The 19,143-nt window shown below is 39.7% G+C and overlaps 1 protein-coding gene and 1 non-coding gene across 9 annotated transcripts in view; both read right to left on the minus strand.

The window, feature by feature from the left end:
* Positions 1-19,143, minus strand: part of PUM1 (pumilio RNA binding family member 1) — a 114,509-nt gene that overhangs the window by 5,952 nt on the left and 89,414 nt on the right. For 6 of the 8 annotated variants that reach the window (XM_016217276.2, XM_016217243.2, XM_016217237.2 and 3 more), the window contains 6 exons: positions 14,670-14,937; positions 12,987-13,116; positions 10,405-10,539; positions 6,974-7,111; positions 3,343-3,468; positions 1,959-2,080 (listed from right to left, as the gene is read on the minus strand). In XM_016217276.2, the coding sequence (XP_016072762.1) occupies positions 1,959-2,080; positions 3,343-3,468; positions 6,974-7,111; positions 10,405-10,539; positions 12,987-13,116; positions 14,670-14,937 (919 nt within the window). The remainder of the gene's footprint in view (positions 1-1,958; positions 2,081-3,342; positions 3,469-6,973; positions 7,112-10,404; positions 10,540-12,986; positions 13,117-14,669; positions 14,938-19,143) is intronic. The other 2 variants (XM_016217250.2, XM_087820260.1) reach the window with 1 other exon arrangement.
* LOC148092374 (small nucleolar RNA SNORD103/SNORD85) lies at positions 9,426-9,510 on the minus strand. The gene has a single exon (XR_015715089.1). It is a non-coding gene; the product is annotated as a small nucleolar RNA SNORD103/SNORD85 (small nucleolar RNA).

The raw sequence follows: 19,143 nt of genomic DNA on the forward strand, positions 1-19,143 counted from the left end.
CCAGGTAAGTGAAGGAACTTAAACACAAGGTTCACAAGACTGGTTAATAGCAGAACTGGTTAATGAGCATAATTTCAACATGAATGAATATCTTCACCTCTGGGGGCTTATGAGGCCAGAAACAAATCTTTCTTATGTCTATATACCTAGTGACAAGCACAGAGCTGGGCACTTAAGACAAGCTTTACATACATACTGAGTGAAGAAATATATCAAATCTGATGAGCAAACCTATCAAGTCTAATTAAGACAATAGCCTCTCCCATCTGGTACAGCCGTATAAACCACTCCCTTCCTTCTACAGTACTATGCAATTCCTGCATGAGCTGAAGGCCTGGAAATGTGGAAATGAATCTCCTAATAGCCACTGGCTTCTCCCTTAGCAGAAAAGGGAGTTAAGATATTACTGGGCTGGTTCAGAGAGCATGAAGCCAGCCACAATCTCCAAATGTTCAGACAAAGAACTCAACACTTCTCATGACTGCTTGCCCGGGTATATCTTCATCCACTCCAGGCCCATTTCCCCAAACTATCCCTTCTGGGAATGCTGGAGATTTTCTATTCCTACTTAGGAGCCTAGCTTGGCGCAGTCTTGGAAGGGCCTAGAGGCTAAAAGCTATTAAAAATAGGAAATTTCCTAATTATAGTCAACAATATTATAAACTTAAAAGCTGCTAAGAGACTAGATCATAATGGTTCTCGACACACAAATTAATTATGTGACATTAAGGTGTTAGCTAATGCAACTGTAGTTATAGTGTGATATATAAATGTATCAAACCAACACACTGTACACCTCAAAGTTGCACAGTTATATGCCAATATTATCTCAGTACAATAAAAAATTTTAGGAGGGGCAATTTCCCCAGTGCAATTACCTTCTTCTAAGTATCAACAGCCCCCCTCCCACCCTGCTATCTACCTGCTCTGGGTCATTCTCTAATGCCTTCAGATATTTTTTTGGCAATTTGTCCACAATTTATCATTGTTATCTGTGGGAGAGCAGGACCCACAGTAGCTGCTCGGTCATTATTTGACCCCAAGTCTACTGTAATATTAACATTTATGCTAAATCCAAGGATGAGATATTGAATACAATGAACAAAAAAGTAAACAGGACAGTGGCCCAAAAAAGAGACCTAAGAGATTCTGACCCCTATCTCTCTGGTCCTGGAAGAAAAAATAAAAAGCAACACAAGGTCTAAGAGATGACCACGGATATGATTAGGCTCTTCAGACGATGGCTCTATGGGTGGTTTTACTTCTTTTCTCTACTTTCCATGCTATTATAAGATTTTACAAACTAAAAATAAACCATTTAAAAATATCAAGATTATATGAGTCACACATGCCTTGCAATTTATCCTAAAAACCAGAGCAGAAAAATATTCCAAAAGTATAAACTACTATGTTATGTGTATGGCAGGATATGCAGATTCTATTTAAAAGACATACCACTAAGTCACTGGAGGGCCATCAATTTCTTCTCCAACCTCTGCTACTTATAAGTTACCTAAATCATCTTTCACAACTAGGAATAACTAGTGCATTTTATTCTTGAGCTGGTAATATATGAAGAATGAACGAGAGACTCTAAGAATACAAAGGCCTGTACGTAGGAGTGACGTACTGCCTCAACTCAGGTGCCAAAGAGGAAACTGAGTCAAGAGCGTCTTGCAATTCCAAACAAGCAGGTCAATGAAATCTTCATCTTACCAAAGCAGAAAATTTACATTCTTTAGATATTCCCAGAGGTTTCAAAGGGAATGAGGGACTAAGGGACTTCTTATGTTTTATACTTTGTAGTAGAACAATTTAACTTTTTAAACTATGTACACTTTAAGAAAAATAAACTTGAAAAAAAAAAAAGGAATGAAAAGTAGTTCTTTCTCCCTAGACCTAAAATACTATTTAATCCTCTCTTCTGGAAAACTGTCTATGTAATTCAAAGCCCCTACCTTGCAAATTTGTGCTGACTCAATACAAGTACATTGCCTCGAATTTCTGCTACAATTTTACTTTTATCCTCAGGGCGACCATGCTCCAATACATGTTGGATTACATAATTTCCATATTGATCCTGTTTGAGAAACAAGAAAATAAAATTCATATAAAAATGAGTTCAGTGGATTACGAAATCCTTACATCTAACCAATACCAATTTTCCTGTAGCACTCTGATAGCTTACCTAAACACTAATGAACACATAAGAATTTTCAAAAAGATAGGTATTGACAATTTCCCTACAGTCACAAAGCAGGAACATATTACTACTAGACAATGGGATATTTCAATATATATTTATGCCCAAAAGTCCTAGTTGGGTTCTTCATAAAATATACACAAAAAAGTAGGCCTCATCTCATTTGAGGAGTAAAAGGGGGTGGGGGAGGTAAATGGGAATAAAGAGATACTTTTCTCAAACAGAAATGTACAAATGTACCTAAGCACAACAAAGAAAAACTGGAAACAAAGCTCATGTCCAACAAAACAGACCATGCCTAATTAAATAACATTACAAGCATATAATAGATATACTCATTCATCTAAAGTGAAATATACTTTGAGAGAATTAGTGTGTGTAAGGAATTCTAGAAGCAAAAATATTTATTTGTAAGATGTAAAAAATAAAAGCATACAAGTAATATATTTTTTAAAGTGTCAATGCCAAATGTGTTTGCTTCTGGATGGTAGGATTATGAATAAATTCTTTTGTTTTCTTGCTGCTTTCTGTACTTTCAAATTCTTCACTTAAAAATGACTAGTTAATAGAATTACAATATCACACTCCTCACCAAAACAAACAATACCACTAACAACAAAAAACTGCTTTAGGACATCTTTGGGCCTTTTTAAATTCCCTTGAACATTTTTAAGTAGAAATAAATTCTGGCTTTAAAAAAAATGCTTCAGTATAACATACTACATGTAGAAAGTGGGCAAATGGTTAGTATGATGTGGAAGAAATTTTTAATGGTAGATGCAAGAGAAAGTATCAAAACTAGAAAGTAACCAACTCATCCATTTAGTTCATTTGAAATTATGAAACTTAGACCCAGACAATTCAAAGAACTGCCCGCGGTGACATAGCTAGAGAGTCCACAGCAGAGCTCTGGCAGGTACTTCTCTTCGCTCCAAGGCCAGGCTCTATTTACCACCCATATTCACAAACAATAACCAGGCTGGTGTAAGTGAAAACTTGCCCAAAAGCTTCAGTGGGCATTTTAAACCCATTAACATTAACCTCTACTGGAACGGATACCTGTGCTGAGAAAACACACAAGCTCTGGGCCTGTACAAGCCCACAGGTGTTTCCAGTTACTCTAGTGGCAACTCCACTACCTGTACAAGTTGCTCTGTGTGCTGGTGAAGCTCCTCTAAAATAGGGAGTGTCTGGTCAGGGAGGCAGTGCTCCAGGATCCTCTGAATCACTCGGCAGCCATAAGGATGTGTGGACAAAGCAAATACCTAGGGCAGACAAACATAAGAAAGCCAAAAATGACAGCTGCCACTTTCAATGCTTCAGATTATTAATACACATAATCCCACTAATCTTCACAATGACCTTGAGCGATGGTCATGGTCATTCTCCCCATACAAATGAGAAAACTGAAGCTCCTATGATGTTACATAATGTGCCAACAGTCACAGATAATAAATGACAGAGCCAGGATGTTATTTCCTAGTCTGGCTCAAAAGCCCAAATTATAAATATGGCATTATGTTCTCTCTACAAATAATAAGGTGTGTAGGTACATGTGTATGTATACCCATTTCTTCACTATTCTAGGAATTCACACATCTACATACATTCAGAGGTAAAAAGTACTTTTCCAAGGAGCCTAGAAAGGAACAGAATTAGTCAAGGTCATGAAAAACACAGTTAAGGGTCCATCATGTCAAAGGACAGGGAAACACGGAGACGGACACACGGGGACACACACGGACACACCGACACACACACACACACACACACACACACACACACACACACACACACACACACACACACACACACACACACACACACACACACACGAGAAAGCATCCTAGGTGCTTTCACATAATCACAGAGTAACGTTCTAAACTGAATTGGGGTGTTTTCCACAATGTACAAGAGAAGCTCTTTTGCTGGATCTGACACAAGATAAGACACAGGCTTCAGGTCCAGACCACCCAGTCTCAATTTTGCCCTTCCTAGACAAATAACCTGGACCAACTTACACCTCAGATCTATTATCAAGAATAATGGCAATAGTTCGGCTGCCGTGGCTCAGCAGCTGAGCGTCAACATAGGATCCAGGAGGTCTTGGTTCGATTCCCGGTCAGGGCACATGCCTGAGTTGAGGGCTCGATCCCCAATGGGGGGCTATGCAAGAGGCAGCCGATCAATGATGTTTCTCTCCCTCTCTCTCTTTTTCTCTCTCCCCCCTCCCTTCCTCTCTCTGAAATCAATAAAGATATTAAAAAAAAAAAAAGAATGACAAGAATGATAAGAACAGTACCAACAACTAACACTTATTAGAGATTTACCAAGTGTCAGTTGCTGCAGTAAGTGCTTTACATATGGTTTTACAGATGTAGCTTCATGTGCATAACTACATACTTAAATAGTACACTGTATGGTTCTACTCAATTATAACATTATAAATATGTTAAACACAAACAGTCTGGAACAACTTGACTTATTTCACTCAACATTATGTTTCAAACATTTATTTACATACTGTGGACTTCTACAGTTTACTCTGGATAGTTGTATAGTATAATGTTGAGTTAGTGCACAGGTTTTTATTTTTAAAATTTCTGTCCAATCCTCTGCTAATGTTCATCCAGATTTAGTCTTTTCCTACTAGAAGAAGAATGCAGCTTTGAACATGTCCAACCACACCTCGTGATGCACACCTTCAGATGACTCACCTGGTATACACCTAGGCCAGGAGTGCTACATCACAGAAAGTGTGTGTCAATCTTCAAAGATGATGCTAAATTATTTTCCAAAAAAATATAGATACTGTGCTAATATCTATTCCCACCAGCAGCGGATCACATCTCACATTCCTGCCAATACATAGCAACCGATGAGTAGTAAATGGTCTGTCATTTGTGGCCTTATTTTGCATTTTCCTTATTACTAGAATGGAATTATTTCTTCATGTCTACTGGTAATCCATGTTTCTTCTATTTCTCCATGCTGTTGGCCCATTTTTGCATTAATTTATATTGTTCTCTTTGATTACAGGAGTTCTTTATATATTCTGGTTATCAATTCTTTGGAAGTTTCACTTTGAAATTTTTCTCTGCTATTTGGATGCTTAATCTTTTTATTTTTTGTTACATATTTAAAAAAATATAACATCTTAATTTTATTATTATATTAAAATATATCTTTATTGATTTCAGAGAGGAAGGGAGAGGGACAGAGAGAGTTGAAACATCAATGATGAGAGTCATCATTGATTAGCTGCCTCCTGCAAGTCCCCGAATAGGGACTGAGCCCACAACCTGGGCATGTGCCCTGACCAGGAATGGAACTTCGATCTCCTGGATCATAGGTCAATGCTCACACCCGGCCAGGCAAGATCTTAATTTTAAAGTAAAAAGATCTACTCTTGCCCGGCTGGCATGGCTCAGCGGTTGAGCATCGACCTAAGATCCAGGAGACCGAGGTTTGATTCCCAGTCAGGGCACATGCCCAGGTTGCAGGCTCCATCCCTGGTGGGGGGACATGAGGAGGCAGCTGATCAATGACACATTCTCTCATCACTGATGTTTCTCTCTCTCTCTCTCCAAAATCAATAAAAATTTATTTTTAAAATAAAATCTACTCTTTTTTCTCCAATAACTCAGAAAATCCCAATAACTCCCTGGGTTACTGTGTCATTCATGTTCCCATGCCATAACTGAGCAAACCCCAAACCAAAACAACTAAAAGAATCCCATTTCAATCTAGGCGTAGCAGAACACATGACTACACCTGAAAATCCGTTTGTTATTTCCCATTGTTTTTTCCCTTTTCTGGAAAAAAATTTCACACACCTAAGAAAATATGTTTTATACTCTCTTGTCCCACCTAGTTTAGGAAGAGTATGAGGAATTTTTGTGTGTGAAAGAAATTAATGAAAATAGCAAATTAAAGGGCAATTCTAGAAAAACCATGGTCTAAGAAAACTTTGCTTGGAAGGTGGTGCTAAGAGCATATAGGCTCGCAAGGCTGGAGTGGCTCAGTTGGTTGGTTGTTGTCCCATGAACTGAATGAAGGTTCACCTGTTCAATTCCTGGTCAGGGCGCATGCCAGGGTTATGGGCTCAATCCCCAGTAGGGGGTGTGCAGGAGGCAGCTGATAGATGTTTATCTCTCATATAAATGCTTCTCTCCCAAATCAATTAAAAAAACATGTTTAAAAAAAACAAAAAACTGACTACATTAAAAAAAAAAAAGAAAGAAAGAAAGCATATAGGCTCTTATGACATACAGCTAAACTGGAAAAATCTGAAGTTATCTCTACTTGTGATGTCACTTAATACAATTCAATCAACCTGATCACCACCCACCCCTCAAAAAATAAGCAGTAAACACTTTATTTTAAACACATATTCACTCAAGACCTGCAAGATAAGTTCTGTAAATTACTTGAATTTAAAAATGTGATCAAAAGTTTTAAGTATCAAGATAAATAGTACTTAACCAAAAGAAAAAATTTATTCTTCAAATATGAGATTTAACCTTAACAACCCTGATAACTAACTCATCCCAACATGAGCAGACATCTGCACTCATGATGGAGAGATGATCTATGGACAGCTAAGGGAGGAAAGAGACTTGGGTACACAGAGCTAGGTACCGGATACCACTGAACAGAGCTGCTCTTTACTGCAGCACTGAGAACACTCCACAAATCCTATCCTGTCCTTTGCTCACAATGGAAACACCCATCAATTTGTGTCCCTTACTTCTTTCCTAACTCACTTACCTGTCCCTTAAACGCATCAATTATAAATTGCAAAGACTGAGGCTGCACGCATTCGATGCATTTCTGAACCACGTGATTGCCATTCTGGTCTTTCACACACTTCAGAACGTGGCCATCTAGTTCCCGAACCATCTCATTCTGTTGGAGACAAGGAAAGAAAGCACCACCAGAATCACAGCGAGCAAACACCTGGACAATCAATGTTCTCCTTACCAAAAAAGAAAGCAGTGAGCAGGGAGGGAATCCATGATAATGAAAATGGGACAACTCAGATGTGGCACTATGGTAATAAATGAATAGTTTTTCCGCATGTTAGCAAACCTCCTGTAACAGTAACAAGTCTAAAAAAACTATTCTAACTTGCAAAACACCACTGGGAGATTAAAAATAGAGACATCTTCAAATAGAATGGAGCATATATCAAATACACCTCATTAGAGAATTTCACATGCAATTCAATATGCTTCTATTAGGAAAACCCTGTAAAGTACGTAATATTAATAATGATAGTCATTAATCTAGGGCTCACTGTAAGCTAGTCATACCTCTAAGTGCTTAACATGCTTTGACTCAATGAATCCTCATAACTATCCTATGAACTCGACACTTTTATAGATAAGAAAACCAAGACAGACAAATGAAATGACTTGTTAAAATCACAGACCTGGACTGCCAAGATTCAAACCCAACCAATATGGCTCCTGCATGTGGCAAACAGCGTGTGTCAGTAAACCACCTATCAATTTTATATTATCCTCCACACACCCCTCCACCCATATCTAAAGAAACTGAATCTCAATAGTGACTAAATCAGAATTCTAGTCCAGGTCTGGGACTCCAACACATTTCCACCAGGCCACAGTGGCTGCAATGTCAGCAGGATCAGTGCTCTCAGTTAATTAATGAAAAGTGTCCAAAGTCAGGGCATACAGAAGGACGGACCCTGAGGGGTATGTGTGTGTAGGGCATGAGTGGGGATGACAAGAGTCTAGAAAACAAGACGATGGGATTTTGACTGGACCCCTTTCCCACAACTTGCTGCCTGAGATCTCGGGTATCTTGAGGCTGAATGCCCACACCATTCATGTCTGGAACCTGGTAACTGCTCTCCAGTTTCCTTGCTGTAGCCAACCTCTGTGTGTTAGCTCTCCTGTACTGACTCTGTATTTATGGTAGAAGACCACAAGCCAGTTTAAAATGGTGACATCTGTGAATGCAACGTCTTAGGATTTGGGAGATGTTGAATATGTCAAGGAATCTAAGAGATTTCTCAATTTTAACAAACTCGGTATTGCAATGCCAGGGACAAGCAAGAGACAATAAACTCAGGAAAGATTCCTAACGCAATTAATCAAATGTCAAAAAAGGATACTTTATTCTGGAAATACAATTATGGAAATAAGAAGTAGGGAATGGTGTCTATGTAAAGGTAAGAAAGACTTATAATCACCCAGCCGGGCGTGGCTCAGCGGTTGAGCACCAACATAGGATCCAGGAGATCCAGGAGATCCAGGTTCGATTCCCAGTCAGGGCACATGCCCGGGTTGCGGGCTGCAGCCAATCAATGACTCTCTCATCATTGATGTTTCTATCTCTCTCTCTCTCTCTCCCTCTCCCTTCCTCTCTCTGAAATCAATAGATATATTATTTTTAAAAAAAGACTTATAATCAAAATGAAGGGGAGGTGGCTTCCCTAAATATTTTCTTGAGCCCAAAGAAACCACTAGAGATTAATTCATTTCACCTAAAATAATAAACTTGTATCTAGAAAACAGTAAATTACCCATAGCAGGAAAGGAGATCAGGCCCAGAATAAGATTATCACAGAGAAACCAGACCAGTAAAAGATAGATGGAAATATAGGGTAGAAATAACAACTGGGGAGGAATGGAAAGGGACGCCAAAAACTACTACGATGTTGGGATGCAATCAGAAAACAATAATATCTGAAAAGCTGGAGACCAAATCAACAAGTTACCACAATCATGGGAGAGGACACAGATGGAAAAAAATACCTGGGAAACTATAATATTCCTGATGTGTTTCAGTAAATGGGCTCTAAGGTTTTTTGGAGGGGAAAAGGTGGGGGAAACTTCAATGTTCAAAAAACCCCAGAGATTTGACCATGAAATTTTCATCCTGAAAGTCCCAGGTAAAATTAAAACTGATAACAATCTGAACATTAGAAGAAAACTAAAAGTAGCAGCCTCACTCCTGCTTCTATTACTTACTACACCAGCACTGTATCACTGTGGCATCTCCACTGAATGAACAAACTCCAACCTGCTGTGCCTCCAACATTCTCTCTGCCTTCACCAGCCTCCTGGCCCACATACACTAGGTGTCTCACAACATAAGGACTTTGGACTCCCCCAGCCTTCACCTGCCATCACCAGCACCAATGCGGTGTTTGGTTTTGTTCTGCTTTGAACTGGAGGTGGTAGGTGTCTCGTCTGGCTCAGAACTCGAGTCCATAACAAAGATTCTCATTATAGAACTTTGTTCTCAGTGAGGGCAAGTGGCTCATCACTGCCAGACCAAGGCCCTCCCCTCCACTGAGAAGGGCTGAGGGAGTTCAGAGCCCAAAGGCTGAAGGTCCAGATCAGAAGCACCCCAAGGCTCACAGCACAAACACGGCTGCAGCACCCCTGCCTGGGGGGTTATCTGGCCTCCTGGGCCCTGTGTCTCTGTGGGCTGGTTGGGCCTGCTTCATGACTGTTCCTGAATCCCTCGGCCTCTGCAGGTGCGTTCTGGGCCAGCTGCCACTCACAGTACCCAACACTTCAGATTTCTGTCCCTTTCTCCTGTCTGACTCCTCTTTAGCTGGACTTCTCCTCCTGCAAATTCTTCCCTCAAAGACTTGGGGCACGTGCTCTCACCACTGCTTACCATCGCTCTTTCCCACACTGCTGTGGGCAGGGGTCAGTCTTACTCATTGCTGTGCTGGTGTCTGGCACAGACTGGGCGTCAGGTCAGTGTGCCAGGCCAGCCACTGCACTGGGCAGGCACTCATTCGGTAAATGGCGGTGGGTGAATGAATGAGAGAGAGCAAGTGAAGGAAAATGGAAGTTGGTTTGGATTAAAGTTTGGTTTGTTGAAATGGTCAGTTCAAGCTGAAGAAAATGACAACGTACTAGTATTTTACTTCCCTCAACTATTGCCAAACAAAAAAACCCACCTGTAAAATTGCACCTACTAAAGACTGTTGCTGTTAAAGAGTATTTAAAACCACTGGTTTTAACATAAGACACTTGATCTACTATAAATATACAAGTTGCACAGTTCATGCTTGCCATGCACAGAAAGGCAGCCACAAGCACCAAAAAAAAAAACTGTAAAAGAAAACTAAAAGCTGACAAATTTACAAGGTTCACTACATGTATCATGGAGAAACATCAAACACCAAGAGAAAAGTTAAAGGGGAAACTTACAATTACCTGCTGGTCTGAGGGAATAAATTCAAGAGCTTTCTGGATAACACGGCAGCCATACATCTGCAGTGCCAATGACAGGACATGACCTCGAATCCGTTCTGCCAAAGCCAGCTTCTGTTCGAGGCTGCCAAACTAGACATAATGTGTGGGTGAACACCATTACTTAGGTAGAAGGAAAGAAACCAGAGAAAGCAAAGGGTTCATTATTCTGTATCAGACTACTGGCATACCTCTGTTAGCCAGTAACCTATGATTAAAACCTTTTGTTTAAAAAGCCTGTTTCTTTTTTCAACATATCTTTAGTGATTTCAGAGAGAGGAAGAGAGATAAAAACATCAATGATGAGAGTGTGTCATTGATCGGCTGTGTCCTGCACGTCCCCCCACCCGGGATTGAGCCTGCAACCTGGGCATGTGCCCTGACCGGGAATGGAGCCTCGGTTTCCCAGGTCTTAGGTCGATGCTCAACCACTGAGCTACGCCCCGCCGGGCAAAGCCTTTATTTCTTCAAGAAAATAGTTCTCAGTCTCTGATTATGAGAAACTGTTTTTAATATCAAAAAATTTCTCAGTGCCCAGCCAGAGTAGCTCAGAAGTTGAGCATTGACCTAGGATCCAGGAGATCGCAGTTCAATTCCCAGTCAGGGCACATGCCTGGGGTTGTAGGCTCCATCCCCAGAGGGGACACTGATCAGTGACTCTCATCATTGATGTTTCTATCTCTCTCCCATTCCCTTCCTCTCTCTGAAATCAATAAAAATACATTTATTTTAAAAAAAAAAAAAATTCTCAGTTACCAACATAGTAGTTTCACTATTAATATCTGCTAAACAAAAATATGTAATTCATCAAAGCTGCCATTAATTCATTAGAACTATTAAATAAATCTATGCTCAATTCATTACAAGAACATTTGTGTTTACTCTAAAATAATAATACATGTGGGAGCCCGGCTGGCGTGGCTCAGCAGCTGAGCATCAACCTAGGATCCAGGAGATCGTGGTTCGATTTCCAGTCAGGGCACATGCCCACGTATCAGGCTCGATCCCAGGTAGGGGAACCTTTTGTTCCCCTGCACCTGATCAGTGACTCTCTCATCACTGATGTTTCTCTCTCTCCCCCTCTCCCTAAAACCAATAAAGATATATTTGTAACAATAATAATAATACATGTGGGAAACATTGTTCATTAGGGCTTTAGACAACGTCTGGGGAAGATTCAAGGACTTTATACAGCAAATCAAGAGCACTTTAGGTGTCTGAGGCCTGCGGGCTGAAATGTTCTTTCATCTACATGAAATTTAAGCCAAAGGTACTCTTCTGAATTAGTGTTCAGTATCATTCCAAGAACTGATGTTATCTACTATACAATGCAATTGGGGGGGGAGGGGGAGGGAGAGAATCATCAAGAGGTAAGGCTGCACAATGTTAAAATTCTTCCTAGAATAATTTTCCATCCTGGCTTTTCAGTTTTGAATAGCATAATCATGAGACTGAAGAGACTTTATGCCCAACCAACTCATTTTCCACACAAGGGAACTAAGGTCCAGGGACTTTCTCTAGCTTGTCCCAAATCATATGGCTATAATCCACTATTCATTTGGCCACCAAGAGCTGCATTAACCTTTGGAGCTGGAGATCTCTATATTTTTCTACCTGTGACAAAATCACAATGAAAAGATATTCTAAACCAAAATTACAAGTCATGTTTAGGTTGGTTTCTTAATCCACAGCTGGAGAATTAAGTGTCAAAGAACTGAAGTCTTTATGAGGAAAAATTGGGAAAATATAGGCTGTGAGCCTTTTAAAATCTTCACATAAATCAAACAAAATAAGACGTAAGAAGCTGACAAATTTCTTTTGTTTTGCAGCAGGTACTGTACACTTCCAGCATTCCCCCTGTACTTAATTCTTCACCTCAATGCTTCATTCCTTTCTGGATTTATAGCTTGGGGAGGTTGATCCCAGTGCACCAGGGCTACAAGGGCCAAGAATTCCCGCCTTTCTGAGTTTGGTTAGTAAGGGAACAGACACTAATCCAACAATCTCATTAATGTATTCCAAAGACAAATGATAACAGAAGTGGGCATTACTCACATTAATGAAAGAAAACTAAGAAACCAAGGCCGAAGGATAACCCAAGAAACGTTTAGCAATCTCAGACTGTAGTTTATGACAAAAAAACACTGAAGTTGGTGTTCAAAGATAATTCTCTAGGAATCCTTAAAAATTTTTCAGAATACTTTATTGGGGTCCTGCTAAAATTATAAGAATTATTTCCTCCAAAAATGACATTTTAGTGAAACTATTGTAACAATCAGAAATAATGTACTGGATCCTAAATGGTGACAATGGTTCTCCACACACATTTCTAAAATAGACTGGCATCATCTGTCTGGGTATTTAAATGATACACTGATGCAAATGAATTAGAAAACATTTTAAAAGTCTTTAAAAAGACCACACAAACTTCACTTTGAGGACTGGAATAGGGATTGCAATTCTAGAAACAGCTAATGAAAATCCAAATGCTCTGGAGAGTCTCTGAAGTCAAAGGACAGAAAGAACAAAGGCCTACTCACTTCAAAGAACTTCTGAATGACGTAATTTCCAAATACATCCACCATTAGCTGGTAAGCGGCCTGGAGGATTTCATTGAAGACAAGCTGGCGCTCAGCTGGTGTGGCTCGCTCTAGTTTCAGCTGAATGAATCTGAAGTACAAAGTAAAATGGGCAACCACAGCATTTTAGGAAAACTTGGAAATAAATAAGAATTAGCTCAATTTGTATAACGTATCAGTTCTGAAAATATATTTGTGTGTTGATGTACACAGGCACAAGTGCCTGCGGGTGCACACACAACTGTTATTTAAATAATCCCTTGAGCTCACTTAACTGAAGAATTTCTAAAAAGGAAAAAATAATGTTTATAATGTGAAGTATATCTTAACTGAGCTTTTAAAAGTAGATTTAAGTTTTAGTACATTTCATTACTGTAGGACATATGCACAAAATTGTATTTACACCTAACCAGCGTGGCTTAGCAGTTGAGCAGCAACCTATGATCCAGGAGATTGCGGTTGGATTCCCAGTCAGGGTACCTGCCTAGGTTTCGGGCTCGATCCCCTGTAAGGGGGCATGCAGGGGGCAGCCGATCAATGACTCGCTCATCATTGATGTTTTTCTCTCTCTCTCCTTTACTCTCTCTGAAATCAATAAAGATTTTTAATTGTATTTACATGTGGGTTTGAGGGGGAGACGAAAAGGGGAACAGAAAGAGAGAGGAGGGGTGAAGCGGGCATAACACAAGAACTTCTTCCTTTAAAAATCAGGCCCACATTAATTAAGAGGCTCAAAACTTACAGTCCTTACTATATTATTTACCTCATAGTCATCTGGAGCAGTATTCATTAAGTATGGGGACCAGTTGTTATAAATGTCTGCAGGGTGTTCTGAAGTAGAAGCTACTCAGTTTGCCTTTTTTGGTTCAAGCGACTATCAGAAAAAGCATGTTGTCTTTCAATCTGGTCTATAAGATCCAAATATGAGAAGTCCTTGCAGTATCAAGATGGCAGGACTTAGTGAGAAAGGTTTTTTAGAAGCTCTTTCCATGGGCAGAGAGAAAGAGAAATGGAGGCAAATAGGAAAGGCGGCTGGGTAACCCCATAATTATGTTTTCTCCTGGGACCAGGGTCCCTTTCTGTGAAGCCCACTGGAAGAGTTAAACAGGGAGGAGTAACCCAAGCTAAATTCTGTTTTGTAATAGCTGTTTCTCTCTCACCTCTATGCAGACTCTCACTTCTACAGAATGAAACAAAAAAGAAAAGTGGTGGAGTTGTCTTACTCCTGAGCAGCAGAGATCCAAACTTATATCTGAATAGTTCTTAATAGGGATAAAAGTAGCAAACATGTGTGGATATGCATCTTTGTGTTAAGAGTTTCTGTTTCTTAAATTATAACCATTCCGCGAGGTTCTTGTAAACTATAAACACTAGGCTAATCTTTCAGAAAGGTAAAAAGGTTTGTTTAAAAAAAAGTTTAATTATGCATGTGACACCAATTTCAATTTCTAAACAGTTCTTTTCAATCACTTGTGTATCTGGTGACCCTCATAATCCAAGTTTTTCTGAAATAATGGAAAGTATACTAAGAAGCAAACTTTCAGTTATTTTTTTTGACAATCTACTTAGTGTATACCTTATCTGAGGCATTGATTTAAGGCATTAAGATTTCAGTTACCTTAAGTGCCAAAGCCAAGTCCTCACCTGGACCCATGCTGGTCTTGGGAAAATTCCATTATGTGCCCAGCAATTTCTCGCAGTTGTAAATTGGGGTACCGGTTATTTCGAAAATCTTCCAAAAGTCTGCTCCTGCCAGAGGGCATGACATCAGACATTCCATATCGCAAACGGGAGGAAGAAAAGAGGGTGCTGCTGGGGCTGAAGAGGCTGGAGGCACTGCTCGCACTGCGGTACTTGGCTTCCGCGCCTGGAGCAGCAGAGATGTATCTTCCACTGCCATTTGTGAGTCCTCCTGTTGGTTACAGAACAGGAGAACTCAAGACTCATTCTTAAGGAACTTTGTTCAAGAGTGGAAGAAGCATCCCACACTTGAAAGCCTGCACCATCTCTGACTCCTTTTCAATTCTGTTGCTTTTGTATTAAGATTCAGCTCTATTAGTGTCATGACTTCCGTAAGGGCAACTCAGCAAGCTGGAAAGAAACTTTAGTGCAAACATTATGAGGGGAATGCTTTTAACCACTGATAGGATACTGCTAGCAAAAAAGGAGCAATAGTTAGTGTAGCCATTGAAACTGCCTGCCATGTGAACCAGCACCTGAGTACCAGGAATCAGAAAACACAAAATGCATGGAGACTTCAGTGGTTTTCCATTCTGAGCTCTGTGGAGATTCTTGCTGTTAGGGAATAATCCCCACCCACTCTCCCGTCTGAAACCCTCCTTTTCAAAAAGTAAAATAAAATAAATTCAAGGTTCCTAGATTCACCTGTTTCATAAAGGGAGTGTCCCCGCCCCCCAAAATCTTTGAAGGAATCATTCTGAAAATCACTAAGGCAACCCCAGGCCAAGGACTAACACGTAAGGGGTTTAAAAAAAAAGGACATATGCTTTGAAATAGAGTTTTCAAGTTCTTCAACAGGAAGGAATGGGCAGCTCTTAACACCTTCTGCTGAGAGAGAGCCTGAAATGATTGCAATAGCAACAACTTTCATGCCACTGATACTGCTGCTGTGACTGATGAAAAGGGAACAATAATTGTGAATTCCTAGACAAATAAAATAAGAGATAAGACCAAAAGGCTTATCAAAATGTAAAGCAGCCCTGGCCAGTGTGGCTCAGAAAGGTTGCCTGTTTGATTCCCCATAGGGTGCATGGAGGGAGCAACCAATCGATGTTTCTTTCTCTCTCTCCCCCCTCCCCCCTTTCCTCTCTCCAAAAATCAATTTTAAAAAATAATCTTAAAAAGAAAAGTAAAGCAGAGTAATAAATTATGAGTATATATTTTTTTACAATAGTGGGATTTTTCAAACTTTAGATTGTACTGTAAAAAGAACGTGAAGCCTTTTTTTTTTTTTGGTCCCCCACACTCCTTTCAAACAAAAAAGCAAAGCAGATAAGAAGTACACATAAATGAAAAAAATGCAGATGAATAACAATTCAGGATCCATGAGAAAAGTCACCTAAGGTGAACTTCTTCATGTTTTAATGAATGTCTGGTTTGGAGATTAATGGAAGCTACAAAAATATACCCAGCTTGGGTTTCTCCACAGAATTCTAGGGCTCAACTTCAAAGGTCTGGGTCTCAATGACAGCGATGAGACCAAGAGGAAAAGGTTCAGTATTAAAACTTGCAAAATGTTTTTACTGAGCATTTGTCCTAAGCCAGGCTCTATGATAGAAGCATTTTATATATACTTTCTAGTAAATTCTCACTGACATTTTAGAAAAGTTTTTAATTTCCATTTATGTAACGGAACATTAAGGCCCAAAGAGGTGCAATGCTCACCCAAAGACCCAAATTATCCTGGCCAGAATTGTCACAGGACTCAATTTCAGAGTCGGTGCCCTTGCAACTACACAAGACTCATTTTCAGACTCGGCTATATCAAGCATCTTTATTCTAAAAGACCTGCTATTCTTGTCAAATTCCACAATATTTCTTAATCCAAATGGAAAACATTTGTTAAGAAAAGGAAGAGAGGGGTTTATAAGAAAAGAGAACAGTGGCCATATGGCTGTTCTTTATTCAATTTCAGAAACAATTCTTCCTTCCCTGACTTGAGTTTGGGGGGAATGGGTAAAGAGATGGTAATCAAGTAGCTCACAGGTACTGAGAATGTGTGATAATAGCAAGGGACATGCTTAAAGAGAAGAAATGGCATGAACACATATTTTGAGAATAATTTCAAGAGCTTTTAAGAACAAAAACACTTAGGGAAAAGTAATAAATCACGAGAGAAACAGAACCTCATTCCTAAAAGGCCTGACATACATCCTTATGAAATGGAAGGTAGCCAGGTCCTCTGTGACAAAGCAGAATGACTGGAACCAATCCTGAACACTGCCCTACTTCTACACTTATATGAGCCAATAGATGCACTTAATGTTTCAGCCACAATTACTTAGATTTTCTTACTGTGGCCAAAAGCATACTAATCCCTAACACTGGATTCACTGAAAAGTACATCACAGGTAAAGCCTAAAATAAAGATTTATACATTTGTCCTGAGGTTTTGATTTTTGAGCTCTGGTCTCCTTGGATGCCAGACAGCACACACAGGTGTACCTACACACACACACTCAACACATACACACATACATACAGGCTTTTTTATTGAAAAAGTAAACAAATCTGAAAAAGAAAATTTTCCAGGTACTACATTATAATCAGCAAACTGGCACCGTTCACAAGCATATTTGCTTGAGCCAGCTAATTTTTCTATGAACATAAAACCAACTGCTTAAAGTACATTTTTGCTTAAACTATAGTTTCCTGGTTTATGGAAAGGTACCTGGCAAATCATAGGCCATCAGTAAGTATCTCCTTTAGATGAAGACTATGCAGAAATGTGTTTTCCAGTTCACTGTGGTTTACACATCTACATATTCTTGTACCCAAACTACTATACCCGTGGAGGTGACACCTACAAGTGTTTGAATTTACAATCCCTGTTTTTAAAGGAACATTTCACCCAGGCCTCAAAGGGAGCCTCTTAGTGATCGCATCAGGTTTCCCAAAGTATTTTGACAAAGGGCTATGTCCCATGACAACATTCCACAGAAATTAAGGGCTTAAAGGTTTTGTTTAAATTAGTATATGCAGGTTTCCAGTTCCACATGTAAGGAGCTTGGAAGTGACCACTCCATCCTAACAAGTATAAAGCTAAGCAGACTGAAAAATCAGCAGTTCTTCTTGGATACATCAGAGAAGGAAGAACAAAGAGCAAACCACTGCCCATAAGACTGGAGAGACAGGTGAATACAGGTCATATCACAGCTCACCAGAACAAGAACTCGAACAAAAACCACTACCAGAACCAGTACTGAATAGGAAAACCTGCACTGTAACTGACAAATTGCTAGAAGCTCAGTGTGGACAATTCTGAGAGTTAAAACCCCAGGGGGAACCAGTCATATGGGAAAAGGGGGACACGAGCACACTATAAGTATCAGAGAAAATATTCCTCAGGCTTTCAGGCAGAGTGAAGCGAAAAGAAACAATTTTGAAATATGCCAGAGCACCATGTCCTTAAATAACAAAGCCTGCCCTCTGGGGAAACTGGTTAACCAGAGCCTAACCAACAGGGTTATGACCTGGGGAAGGGAAACAGTAACTCCAGCTACTGAAACCACTATGTCCCACCAAGGAGGGGTGGGGGTGGGCACAGGGGCTAAGAAATACTTGTGAAGCTGATAGTCCAGGGGCATAGGCTCACTATACGAATGAGATATGGATCATAGGACTCCCCTGACACCTCACCACCACATTACTACAAGCTTATTTACAGCTAGTTCCTTTTACCCATTATAACAGGCCTGACTATTGAAAAGAAAGAAAAGAAGAAAAGGAGAAGAAAAAGAAAAGACAATACAAGAAACGAAAAGAGGCAAAAAACAAAATTTGAAGATAAAGAGCAATCATCAGAAATATGTATGGCGCCCGGCTGGGCGTGGCTCAGCGGTTAAGCATCGACCTAGGATCCAGGCGATCAGGGTTTGATTCCTGGTCAGGCACATGCCCAGGTTGCGGGCTGCAGTCAATCAATGACTCTCTCATCATTGATGTTTCTATCTCTCTCTCTCCCTCTCCTTTCCTCTCTCTGAAATCAATAAAGATATATTTAAAAAATATATATATATATATATATATATATGTATGGCAAGGATGTTGGAATTAACAGACCTGGAATTTAAAACTAAACAACATGCTAAAGACTCTAATAGATAAGATGGGCAATATTAGCAGAGAGACAGAAATCCTAAGAAAAAAATTTTTAAATGCTAAAGATAAATAAATAAATAAATAACAAACAAACATAAAACCAAATGGAGAATGCTTTTGATGAGCTTATTATCAGACTGGACACAGATAAGGAAAGAATCTCTGAGCTGGAGGTTATATCAATAAAGTCTTCAAAAACCAAAAAGGAAAGAGAACAAACAAACAACAAAAAAGTACAGAATATCCACAGACTGTAAGACAACTACAAAAGATAGAA

Source organism: Miniopterus natalensis, chromosome 9 (genome assembly GCF_054644295.1).
Source record: "Miniopterus natalensis isolate mMinNat1 chromosome 9, mMinNat1.hap1, whole genome shotgun sequence".
Lineage (NCBI taxonomy): Eukaryota > Metazoa > Chordata > Mammalia > Chiroptera > Miniopteridae > Miniopterus > Miniopterus natalensis.